This window comes from Pagrus pagrus (genome assembly GCF_965226575.1).
Source record: "Pagrus pagrus genome assembly, chromosome: 21".
NCBI classification, from domain to species: Eukaryota; Metazoa; Chordata; class Actinopteri; order Spariformes; family Sparidae; genus Pagrus; species Pagrus pagrus.
Genome location: NC_140208.1, coordinates 19,186,691 through 19,199,499, shown reverse-complemented (window position 1 = coordinate 19,199,499; position 12,809 = coordinate 19,186,691). Strand labels below are relative to the sequence as shown.

The 12,809-nt window shown below is 41.1% G+C and overlaps 2 protein-coding genes and 1 long non-coding RNA gene across 3 annotated transcripts in view; 1 reads left to right on the top strand and 2 right to left on the bottom strand.

Moving 5' to 3' along the window:
- Nucleotides 1–5,263, bottom strand: part of LOC311250866 (arf-GAP with dual PH domain-containing protein 1) — a 33,009-nt gene extending 27,746 nt beyond the window's left edge. The window contains exon 1 of the mRNA XM_084342978.1: nucleotides 4,937–5,263. Coding sequence (XP_084199104.1) covers nucleotides 4,937–5,027 — 91 coding nt within the window. The 5' untranslated portion in view covers nucleotides 5,028–5,263. The remainder of the gene's footprint in view (nucleotides 1–4,936) is intronic.
- Nucleotides 5,264–6,389: 1,126 nt separating this feature from the next.
- cox19 (cytochrome c oxidase assembly factor COX19) lies at nucleotides 6,390–8,493 on the top strand. Its single transcript, XM_084342006.1, has 3 exons — nucleotides 6,390–6,587; nucleotides 7,827–7,938; nucleotides 8,064–8,493. The coding sequence occupies exons 1-3, from the start codon at nucleotides 6,506–6,508 to the stop codon at nucleotides 8,155–8,157; spliced, it is 288 nt and encodes a 95-aa protein (XP_084198132.1). The 5' UTR covers nucleotides 6,390–6,505; the 3' UTR covers nucleotides 8,158–8,493.
- Nucleotides 8,494–9,460: 967 nt separating this feature from the next.
- Nucleotides 9,461–11,925, bottom strand: LOC311250950. Its single transcript, XR_014621333.1, has 4 exons — nucleotides 11,785–11,925; nucleotides 10,625–10,778; nucleotides 10,172–10,253; nucleotides 9,461–9,949 (listed from the first exon to the last, which is right to left on the bottom strand). It is a non-coding gene; the product is annotated as an uncharacterized lncRNA (long non-coding RNA).
- Between the last annotated feature and the right edge of the window lie 884 nt (nucleotides 11,926–12,809).

The following is a 12,809-nucleotide window of genomic DNA, read 5'->3' as shown; positions in this document are numbered from 1 at the left end:
TCAACTGCACATGAGGAAGGCAATATTCGCCCCAACCTGCACAGCAACCACACTTTTTGGTTAGTGCTGTACTGAATGTCACCAGTTTCTATCAGGACACTGAGTTGCAGTGGGAAAATGCAGTAAAAAAATGTGTTTCTTCAACTTTCCTCCTATAAATCACTGGAAAATCGTCCAGAAATTCATGAGCGGGCTTCCATAGGAGCCTAACCCCCACCCCCACCCTCCTATCTCATCGCAGTTCCTGCTTTTTTTTTGCTGTTCAACAAACACCTTCATCACACCTCAGAGGACTGCTGAGGCTTCTCTCTGGGGGGAATAACTCGTTTGTGTGTCCTTAGCGAAGGGCAGAACCACAGCGCTGCTGAGCTACAGAGAAACCCTGCCCTATAAGCTCCCAGCTCAGCCTCTGAGCAGCCTCATCTGAGAACACAAGCAGAGAAAAGATAGGGGGAGAAAAAGGCAAAGGTAAGGAAGGCAGAGGTGGAATGACTAAGCACAAATAATGCACAAGCCGTGTCGCCAATTTGTGTGTTTGCAGACCAATTAGATCAGGCCTTCTGTCTGCTTAGTGGATGTTGTATCTGTGATGGGAAGATAAGGCGGAGGTGAGGGAGGACAGACGGGTCACCGCTGATGATGTGATAGTCTGTCTTTTCTCTTTCACCCTGCAGATTCAGAAACAATGGAGGGATTTTATGTGATGGAATGCAGCAGCGGCCATATTAGAGGTCCTCATCTTTTCTTTGCTAATGTGGCAATGCAAAATAAATTGACTGTTCTGATGCTTCTGACTGGGAACTAAACATTTTATCAGTCATATCTAAGTGAATTTGTGTTAGATAATGTCAACTTGTTAGCAAGAGCAAACCATGTCAGCTAGTCATTATGTCTGTTTGTTAACACATTTGATTGTTGTTGTTGACTGTAGTGAGTATGACATTAGGCCAATTAAATCTCAACTCTCTGTTGTCAGCCAAGCGTCCACTCAGAAACTGCATTTTTTTTAACCCTGTGCTTTTTGCAAAATGATGACGTAAGCCGACCAACCAAAATGTGTTCTTTTTCCCACATATCATATCAACATTTCAACAACAGGTGTCATATCAAGTTCACATTAAGCGCATATGAGCTGACTTTCATATCAGGAGGTGGAGGGGCAGGTCGAGGCTTTACAGCCAGGCTCGAAGGCTGCCAAGCCAGAGACCACTGTTCAAGACAGCGTTTCAACATTTATACGAGTGACACCACTGGATGTTTTGAACAAGATGTCGGGACAAAGAACCAGATAAGTCAAAACATGAGCCTTTCATAACCCTAACCTAGTGTGTCTACACCTAACCAGACCATACACCGTTGTCACGACATACAATCATAAAGTGAACATAAAGAAATGTGAAACTGGAGTAAAAACAGTGTAAAGTTTCAACATATTTGTGGTTTGCAGAGACGTTTAACAGGAAACAGGAAGGTGACGATATCTTTGTCTCGTCTCCAACCATTATTAGTAATTTCTCAAGCAAAGATGTCAGACATTTGTTGGTTCCAGCTTACTTACGTAACTTATGTAAGGATTTGCTGCTTTTCTTTGCTACTTATGATGTCATTTGTGGGTTGTGGACTGTTGGGTAGAAAAAAGAAGAAATTTGATGACATCATTTATGGCTTTTGGAAACTGTGATGACTATTTTTCTGTAAGTTTTGACATGATTAGTCCATTAATTGTGAAAATAATTAACAGATTGATCAAAAAAATAGCTGCAGCCCTACTAGAGTCCCAATTGATTCACCATGTGACCCCTGGGAAAGATTCTAAGCCTCAAGTCGGGAGGCTGTTGTTTACCACGTTATTTATATTATTGAAGAAGTCAGTTTCTTTCTTTTTCTGCCCAGGATGTTGCATATTTAGAAATTATTTGCACATAGCCACATTAACAATCGAAACCTCCATGATTAAGAAACGTTTTGAGTAACAAAAGGAGGAAGTAACTCTTTACATGTAATTAGGGTCATGTAATCAAATTACAAGCAAAGGTATACTGTCATTAGCCCCAATCAAAAGAACTGGAGTAGAACAATGAATAAAAAACTAAATCAAGAGTAACATGACCTTGCTAACATCCATCATTACACCAATCATATATCAGTCTACCTTCCTAAATGATCTCTCTGTATATATATATATATAATATATCACTAGGCCTACATTACCTGTTACAGCCTACTAAACTAGTCTCCTAGTAACCTTTGAGTAACCTTAAATAACATTAGCAACTGTAGTTCTACATCTACTCCAGACTGGTACATGTTTGTCTGTTTACTTTGCTGTGTTGAGATGATTTGTGGTATTTTGAGCTGTAATGAAACTGTGATGTTTTTCTGGAAAAGCCACTGAGATAAGATCCGGTCCCCATCTGGGAAGGAGCCGCTGAACCAGCATCAATAATTCATATCTTGACCATTATGAGATGTGAATTATGAGCCTGGGAATGCCTGATCTGGTAGCAGAGGAGGAGGAGAAAGATAACGGTTTGCCTGATGGATGGCCATCCGAACACTCCTCATCTGTTCAGCCTGCTTTCCGGAAATTTGACAGAATGAGCCCAGCGCCTTCACATGCAAATCTGGTAGAGAAAGCAGCTGCTGGATTCATGCAAAGTTGTACTCCCGACCACTGAGCAGTTGTGTTTGAAGTGCCTTGCTCAAGGCAAACTCAGCACTTGTTGAGCGATAAGAGAGCACACATGAGTCACTTCACCAGCTGAGATTTTCTTAGCTGTGATCAATCTCAACTCAGTCCCGCCTTCGCTGTGCCAAGGCTAAATTTGATTATGTAATGATTGCAAAGGTGAAAGTGGCGTATCTGCCAAGCAAAACTCATGAACAACCACAGCAGGGGAACAATCAGAACCAATGTCTCCTCCAGGCACTGTGGATCTTTGCAGTTTGAAGAAACTACATCAACAAAATGTATCCCAAAGGTTAAATAAGGCCATGTGGGTAGAGGTGACTGTGCCAGTGTTCCCCAAACAAGCCTAAAACAACTTTCCAACTGGAGAAAAAGCCCACCAACACCTAGTAACATCTTGCTATTGTCTTCAGTGAGGAATGACTCTGCAGTAGTGGAAGGCGTTTATCAGCTTCAGCGCTGATCGGCATTGATGGAGACATTATCGAAGAGTTTAGCTATCTGTCTCCATTCAAGCAGTGCTCAAACACTGTTCAGTCGAAGTTGAGCTTCAATGAAAGACTGAAGATAAATATATGAAGAAGCAACCACTGTGACGCCGTCACCCGTCTCCATGCTGCTTCCTACTGTTGAAGTCAATCCATCATGTTGATGTTGAGATATTTCACAGGATCAGTAAAGACTTAAACCTGCTCCTGGTGCAAGAGGATAAGAGGGGGAATCACCTAGTTATTAGGATTCATCCTCTGGGGACCATGAATGAAAATCAATCCAACAGCTTTTGGCCGTTGAACAGGTTTAAGCGTTGAGATAATGCTGGCACTACAGGAAGAATTAAGGGATCACGAAAGTTATTACGATTCATCCTGTGGGGGCCGTGAATATCTTTATCAAACTTCCTGGGAATTCATTCACTTGTTGTCAAGACCTTTCACTTGTCAGTCATTAAGATTCATCCTCTGGGAACCACGAACATCTGCTCTAATTCTTCTGCCAATCCATCTTGTTGGTGTTTCACAGGATCAATAAAAACTTTAACCTGCTGGCGGCGCTAAAGGAAACGTAAGGGAATCACCTAAGTCACTGGGATTCATCCGTTGGGGACCACGGTTGTCTTTACTAAATTCAATGGCACTCCATCCAACAGAGGTTGTGCTCTTTCACTTTGGTCAGAATGGAGGACCAGCAGACCCAATGACAGATTGACACTGCCAACGCTAAAAACAAGCAGATAAAACCATGTTTTAAACTGAGCGTCTCCAACAGTTTATGTAAAAGCTTTTATGAACCAGCTACAGGCCGGATTGCATTATGTAAGTTGGTGGGACTGAGGAGCAAAAGGCCACATAAAAATTTCAGATACTTTACAGCTCGACACGTACATACAGCACCGACCCCGATGCGAGCCATATCTCTGCTTATTTCTCAACGAGATAACACCCTCCGGTCAAAATGAAACCCCTCGTCAAGTGTCCGCCGCTCAGACAAAGCCATCTAAATTTGCGAGGGTGCCTCTGGCTCCCTGAACGCTGCTCCACTACAGCCAGTCCCTCTGAGGAGCTGTGCAGCCAGGGCCAAGGAACAGGCATCCTGGGCGGGCTCGGCTCCAAACGCTGGGCGCACGGCCCGAAACTGGAGCCTCTGTGGCCACTAACTGGTTTAATGCCATTTCAGTGAGAAGAAAGGAGTGGGTGGTGGGGGGGGGGGGTAAAAGGGAGGATTAAAAAGAGGGAGAGGATGGAGAGGGGGAGAAAAGGGATGAAGCTGCTTAATAGAGAATAATCAGGTGAAATGAGTGTCCTGTGAATGGAAAACAAACATGTACAACAAAAATGCACACACCGGTAATTACTGTGGAGGCTGCTGACACTGTAGAACATGATGACACCACACACACACACACACACACACAGTCAGTAACAACAGTAATAATTGTGGAGGGGATAGTTGACATGTCTTTGTGCACCCTCACAGCCACACACACTGTTTTATGTGTTTATGGCTCAGACATAAGTCCAGAGTCCATGTCTTGCTCGGCCTTCTTACACCTGCAAAAAAAAAAAGCCTGTTTTCAGGTGCATGTGTCCTGCCAGGCCTTTGTCATCATATCTGGACTGGATGCCCTCAGACTTGTTGGGGTTTCAAGCACCAGTTGGCTCGTTCCCCCCCCCCCCCCCCAGCTGCATGGGTGCATGGGAGCCCGGCTCGGACGGGGTTCGGAGGCTTTTTTTTTTTTTCTTTGCTTACCTGGATTGCCGCAGTCCGCGCACGTATCGTTGCCCGGTCTGACCAGCACGTCTTGCAGGAGCCGGTTGTTCCCCTCCGGTTCCAGCGCCATGGTGAGTTTTATCCGTCCAGCCTCACCGCGGTGGGAAGAAGGAGCCTGGCCAAGAACATCCGCTGCTGGAGTCCCACAGACAGACAGACAGACAGATGGACAGAGAGAGACAGACAGACAGACCGGCCGATCACCTGTCACCTCCGATCTGAAGTGGAGGAGAAAGACTGAGCGATCCGAGCCGATGCTGGAGGAGTCCTCTCTCTCTCTCTCTCTCTCTCTCTCTCTCTCTCTCTCTCTCACTGATAGCTCTATTACCGACTCTCACTCACTGCATAATAATCAAGCTTATATGTTACCATCACCACCACCTCCTCCTCCCTCCTTCACTCCCTCCCCTGCCTGTCTGTCTTCTCTCGCCTCCATCCACTCTTATATCTAATGGAAGTGAGACATCCAGCGGTGGACTGCCGGAACACACCTCAGAGCCCATCCCAAAAAGTCTACAACTCTTTGAAAAGCCATGATCTCGAACAAAACAGTGCAAACACTTAGGTTGTTTCCTCTAAAATCTTTTTTAAAATGTCAGTATTAAAATTGCAAACCTTCACTCATGGGTAATATCTTCTTTAGTGCAATTAAAAGTGCTGCAGGCAGCAGATCCATAATAAAAAAGCAGAAATAGAAACAATTGAAGACTAATGCACAGGAGGAAAAATACATGAAAGGAATTTGATTAATATAAATTAAATTATGAAAGTGTAATCAAAATAAAAACTAAAATATTTTAGTGAGTTGATATTGTACTAATACTAACTTATTTTTTTTTATAGTTTTCTATTATAAAGCTCGTGGTAAGTGGTTTCACAATATGATATTCCTAGAGCATGGTATTAAGAAGGCCTATGCTTTCACAGGAGGCCACATTGTGCCGTTGCCCTATATTCTGCAGGATTGTCCTTTATCACTGGTTCTTTCTCAGTAGATAGTGTCCACCAGACGTCTACGTTATTAGTTTATAAGGAGAAACATGAGCCAGAGAAAGATTCATCTATACCTTTTTGTTTTATAGTAGGCCTATACTATCACTAGTTAATTTTAATTTGTAGGCCTAATTCCCAACACACTATTGGGTTGATTTCATTGGCAATAAACCCCAATAAAATAAAATCAATAACCCAATAATAATCCAATTGTCATACAAAAAACACCAACATATCAATATAAAAAAAATATAAAAATAGAAACATCAATGTATTTTCCTTGTCTTTACCTGTTCCTCTCCCATCAGACTGTTAAGATTTCTTTTTCCTAATCGTGACTTGTGTCTTTGTAAAATTATTGGGACTTAAAATCGAAAACCTGATCGATGATCAGTGCGATTTGCTCGACTACTAATGTCTGTCTGCTGAGACGGCCCTGAAACGATGCGTCATATTTACGCGACACCAGGGTCAAGACTTCTGCTGTTGACATCTCACCGGAGAAGCACAGGACTAGCAGCTCGATAAAAATTGCGTCTTTAAGCTCAGAAAAAGATGTCAACTGCCATGAACTTCGGGTCGAAGAGTTTCAGACCTCGGGCTCCTGATAAAGGCTCGTTCCCACTGGATCATTTCGGTAAGCTAACACGCAGTAAGCTCTGCCCCGGTTAAATAACTTCTGTCTGTTTAGCAGGGCAGCAAATAACACTGAGTGATTAAAAACTGCCCCTCTTATCTCCCAGCTCACAACATTCGACATTTTTGTTATATTTTACTCCAGATATATCTTGCTTTTAACTAGCAACTGCTAATTGAGCCCCTGTCTGGTTCTCCTGTTTATTAGCATTACATTCAAGTGACATTGGTAACCACACGTTTCTCAGAAAAGATGTATACTGTTTAAAAACCCAGATAGTGGTTTAATAACACTTGGTTTTCAATCCAGATTTGATAAGTCAAAGTATAGTGGTTTTTGATCCGGACCTGTTCTCGTGTGGTCTAGACATGAAAAAAGCGGTGAAATAGCCCTTTTGTTGTATTTTGACAACTAGAATAAAGGTTTTTAGGTCAACAGGAGATAAATGATACAGTGAAAATAAATAAAAGTCAGGATTAAAAAACCCTGTGATGTCCCCTCTCATATTGGAGTATTGGTTTCTTGATGCTTTTTAATACTGAGCAGGTAGAACCACAGCAGATAGGTAGGAATAGAATAAAAATCAGTTTACCATGAGCAAGGTCAATAAGAAAAAAATGTTAAAATGATCAAAACTTGTACAAGTGAATCAAAATTTAAAAGGCAATATTATTTGTTTTCTTATTATTAGTAATATCTTGCACTTTGTTTATATGTATGTTTTTCATGTTATACGAAATGAGTAGGGGGACATTCCTGGACAGGAAATATCGTCACAATCTTATGGACAGATTAATTTTTAATCCGTATGGTTCGGAAAGTGTTTGAGGATTCTGGGTAAACCTTCAGAGCAGCAGGAAGTGTCGTTTAACTACCTTCGGGTCGTTATTTTTTTTGAAAAACAGATGCTCCACTCTTTTATTTCCTAATGGAAGAATTAGCGAGAAACAGCACGAAGTTGTTGTTTTTTATCACACAAAGTAAAACACAATAGTTTGTGTGGCACAATAGAATCAAACTGACTTGGTGTGTGTTGTCAAATAAATTATCTCGTGTGGTTACAATCAAGCCCTACTAAATAGCTAAGTAACAATAGCTTAATAATAAATTAGAAATGTAGTAATATTTTCAATTACACCCTGAGGAATAATGTCTGAGTATATGCCAAGCTGCGACATGTCTAAGCATGAACCTACATGGCTGGACCTTCATGCTGAAAGTGTCTTGTTGATATTCCAGGAGAGTGTAAAGCCTTCAAGGAGACGTTTATGAAATGCCTGAGGGACAACAGCTTCGACAACTCCAAGTGCCGACTGCAGTCCAAAGAATACCTGCAGTGCCGCATGGACAAGTAAGAAACCTCATTAGTCATACAGCTCACACTCCTCATACTCCCTAAATCTATTGACTGGAGGGGTTTTTTATACTGCTTCTCATCAGATCTGGATAATTCCCTTGTTCTCTTGTGTTTTTCAGTCAGCTGATGACCAAGGAGCCTATGGAGAAACTGGGATTCAGGGACCTGATGGATCCTCCTCCCAGCCAAGCAGACGGAGACACTAAACCCTGACCCGCTACAGTAACACAGCTGCTGTTTCAAAACTGCAAGGATGGTGTTGCTGTGGACTTGACGTGTCATACAGTTTGTTGGTAATGAGCTGACGGCACAAGTCCTGCAAAAACATATTAAAGGCAAAGAGTGCTGTGAGAGTGAAGCTGAGGATGATGATGGCTTCAAAGACTTTGAGGATTCAGGATCTTCAGGAAGACATTGTGCTGCATTGTGGCCTTAGTTTGAGGTTTCTGAGTACTAATTGTATCAACCCTTTGTGTACATAAGATAAAATGTATAATATATGGAGATGCTGTTTTGGCATTCCAATAAATATTTTTTATTTAAAATAAACTGTGCGTAGATGTGTTAATTTGTTTCTTCCCTGCTGGAAGCTCAACACATTACGTGCATTGTTTTTTCTTATTTGAAGGACCAAGAGAGTAGATCCAGTAAAGAGCTGGACACTATTTAAAAATGAAGTAAAAAACGGTTGTTTTTTGGATTAAAACAAGTTCTGTTAGCTGCTGATGGGCCAACTGAAGCTTTCTGAATCAGGCATTTGAGCTGCAAACATTAATTGTTTTAAAGCATTTGATGCAGTCACAATTGCGCCATCTACTGGCCAGTTCTTGGTATTAAGTTTGCATGAAAACATTAAAGGGTAACTCCATCAATTTTTTTTTACAGGTCTTGGAGGGGTGCAGGTCTTGCATATGTGAAAAAGTAGTATGAAGCCCTTTATGGCTCCAGAGGAAGCTGCATATAATCTAACAAATTGCCTCCAGATGTCACTCAGTGGCTAATTGCATTGCGGGTAATGTGGGAACCTGGTTTTAATAAGTAAGAAAATGCATGAAATAAAAATGTGATATTTCTGGTCCTGCTGTATTTATTTTGATCATGTGTTTTTAAACTCTCCATCATGAGTCCAACAGTGCTAGACCAGTGGACTGCTTTTCACAGCCTGTCGCATACATTACCCACAATGCAACTTAGCCACTGATTAATATTACTGGAGGCAATTTATTCATTTACATACAGCCAAAAGGCTGACATGCAGTAGTACATCTTAGTACACATTTAAAGGAGTTACCCTTTAAATCCACAATGAAAGAGGAGGAAATAAAGTGGTCTTGACTTGGTGACCAGCTAACCTGGGCCATCATGTAAAACAGCAGGTTACTTTTCCATCAGCTATAGGTAGTGTCGGTAGCGAGCAGTGCCTAGAGCTATTTGGATGTCAGCTGGCCAAAAACATGTCTGCAGTTTAATTTCTTTCTTTCACCAACATGAAGGAACAGCCAGTGCAACAGTTGGCCTCACTTAAGTGTCTTTAATAATTATAATAATTCTGGACAACAATAGATATTTCAGAGTTTGACTAAGCCTTTGCAGAAAATACTCAGTTTTGGTCTTTTAACTCACAAAAATACAAAATATCACCATACTTATACTTTGAGGCACGATACACTAAAAGGCCTCTATTGCAATGAAAATGTTAAAACCTCTGCGTAATCTGTCATCTAAACATTGTTTACTAAACATAAAGAATTTATTATACTTCAATAAATGTCAAAATCCTCCACAGATTTTCGAGGTTTGGGTAAATAGTTATATATCCACAGTAAGATAAGTTCAAAGTAATAGTTAATATCTTGGTATGTAATAAAAAACAAAGTAAATAGATCAAAGTTGTACATTGATTTTCCAAAATGTGTAAACGTGAAGACTTCTGCTCCGAAGGTCACGTTGCATCATCTTCATGGCTGTTAAAGGCCTTTCAGAGTTGGTAGCAACATATCTGTCTCTGTGGAGAGAAACAAGTTGGCTTCATCGATGGAAAATTAGAAATGAATTCACATTGACCCATTCATGCTTTATCTGATTTGCCACAAATGTTAAAAGGGCTATTGTTATTATGGGAGCAGGGAATATAGAACTACAATAAAATAAATAAAAAGGAATATAAATATAAAAAAAAAATTAAAAAAAATGTAAAACAGAATTTGTACCATGACATTAGACCTACCCTTTGTAACTTTTCAAATCTTGTTGTGAGCCATGTGGCTGCTGGATCCACACAGTGGTCTGTTTTGTTCGCAGTGGTGAAACTGTACAGTGACAAAGACAAGTAAGAGACACGAACAATTATGTTTTCTTATTTAAAAAAATGCTGTTGATGATTGTCATCAGTGTGCTCTAAGACATGAAAACTAAACAAAACTGAAGAAAGCACAGCAGCACAAAGGTCCATGAACATCATCTCTAAAATGATCATCGATCAGTGAGGTCCTGAAGGTGCAGCCAGACTGGACTTCTCTCCCTTTATATTTTAAATAAGGAAAGCAGCAAGACGTGTTCGCTCTTGGCCACATGTTCCCTCGCCTTGCTCGACATGTCTTTGCACGACACTCCGTCTGGCACGCAACACCCGAACACAGACAGAAAATGAAACTTATGTTTGAGCGAACACTTTCCTTACATGAATGCGTGTATTCTACAGTGACGAAATGTGCTTTCTCTCTGCTCCATGCAGGAAACAATGGGTTCTTTAATGTGGGCCTTTGAGACTCCCATACAGCAGGAGGGAGTAGGTCCTGGAGCCCTGGGCATGAGGTTGTAACACTGAGGACGCCCTGAAATGCAACACAAACACACAGAATGAACAGAAATACATTAGTAACATATGGAAACCCATTTCTGCTAGTTAGAGGTCATACTGAGAACATTTTGATGCAGACAAATCATATTTGCAAGAATAATGCATCTACAGAGCTCGTAGAAAGATGAATAATAAAGTATCTCGTCTCCTTAAAAACATTATTGTGATTGTTCATTTAGTTTTTAAATATTCTATATTGATTTTCAAGTATAACAGACAGTCAGACAAATTGATTTGTTTTGTTTATGTCTGTGTAAGAATTCAGAAGTTGGTTCCAGCTTCCAACAAGGTTTGTGGGCCAATAGCGTAACTCATGCTGTTTGTATCACGTGGCGTCTGTGTTTCATTAGCAATCAACAGTCTGCCCTGACATGAGCTAGCTAGTGTTAGCAATGTTGACGTCAGCTAGCAGGCCTTGATATATATATATGTACAGTATATGGCAGCAATGGGCTTTCATAGTAACATTAGTAACACTGCCTGAGGGGAAACATTCTATGCAGAAACGTTTTGATTTAGCGGATCAGAGTTTTTCAGAAGACAAATCTAAACATGGAAAGTCATTTTTCAATGTTTACATCGTCGTCTACCCGAATATCTCCCCATGCTCAACTGTGTTTAGTCTGACAAGGACATTTATTTTCACCCTGCATCATTCGTGCAAATTTGACCACTGGACCCTGTGTGTTTATTTGCCACAAACTGCCCGATGTGCCGACTGTACGGGCGTTGACTCTAAGCTAGTTCAGCTCAGGCTGTGGGTGAACTGATCAGAAACTCTGGTTCTTGCTGTAATGCCTATTTGATCTCCTTCATCATTTAAATTAAATGAGTTGAAAATGATGACAGTGAAAACTGCAGTGATACAATGGTATTAAATCAGACCTGTGCCTTAATAAATACTATTTAACACTCAGTTTACTTCTCTCAGCTGTCCCTAAATCACTCTAGAGGTCACTAGTAGTGAAAGTTACACTCACCTTGTTCAGGGAGGATCAGCAGTATAGTCAAATACATGAGACACACTCCAGACCTAACGGAGAAAGGCATGCTGGGCACAGTTATGATAACGAAGAGCCGATCCTGGAAACTCACTGAACAAACTTTGGTTGAATCATGTATATGAGGACAGTTGTAAAGGCGGAGTGTTTGTTATAGAGGGAATGTGTGCTCAGGGAGATGAGATAAGATGACCTGCAGGGAGCCACAGCACAGCTGCAGAGAGGGATGGCCAAAACATCTGGATTAGCTGTCCTAGGTCCTTAAGCCTGAGCTTAAACAATATGCAACCCACCCCCAAATTCAAAATAATAAAAATAAAGACCAAACCAGAAGGTGCTCTGTGCCTGACATTTATTAGTAACAGATATGAGATCATTTGTCTCGCTATCATTTATAATACATTGTACCAAATACTAGAGAGGATTTGTTTCCTCCAGACAGATGTGCCAAAGTACACTGGTGAATATCAACACAGGTTGGGGTCATTGAAAGTGCTTAAAGGATAAGTTTCCCTTAAAAAAGAACATTCAGTCATTATCTACTCACCCCCCATGCTGATGGAAGGTGGGGTGAAGTTTCGTAGTCCACAAAACATTTCTGGAGCTTCACCGCAAAACAGCATTGCAGCATTCTCCTAAACAATTGATGTAGATGGGGACTTGTTTTAAAATGTCAGGCTCAGCCCTCACAGAGACTTGGATCAGGTCAGACAAGCTGTATGGAAACATTTAGGTTTTTTGTTTTGTTTTGCTGTAAAGCTCGAGAAATGTTTTCTGGACTACGATTCTTTACCGTCACTTTCCATTAGCATCGGGATAAGTACATAATGTCAGAATTTGTATTTTTGGGTGAACATTTCCTTTAAAGCCCTCTGTTCTGTGTTCCACTTGCCCACGGGCCCCTCTCTGCCCCTGATTGCCTTTAATCTCGAGCAAACCGAACCGATCTTACTCCTCATGTCTTAACCTAACCAACCCAACCAATGACAGAGTAGGGCAGGTAT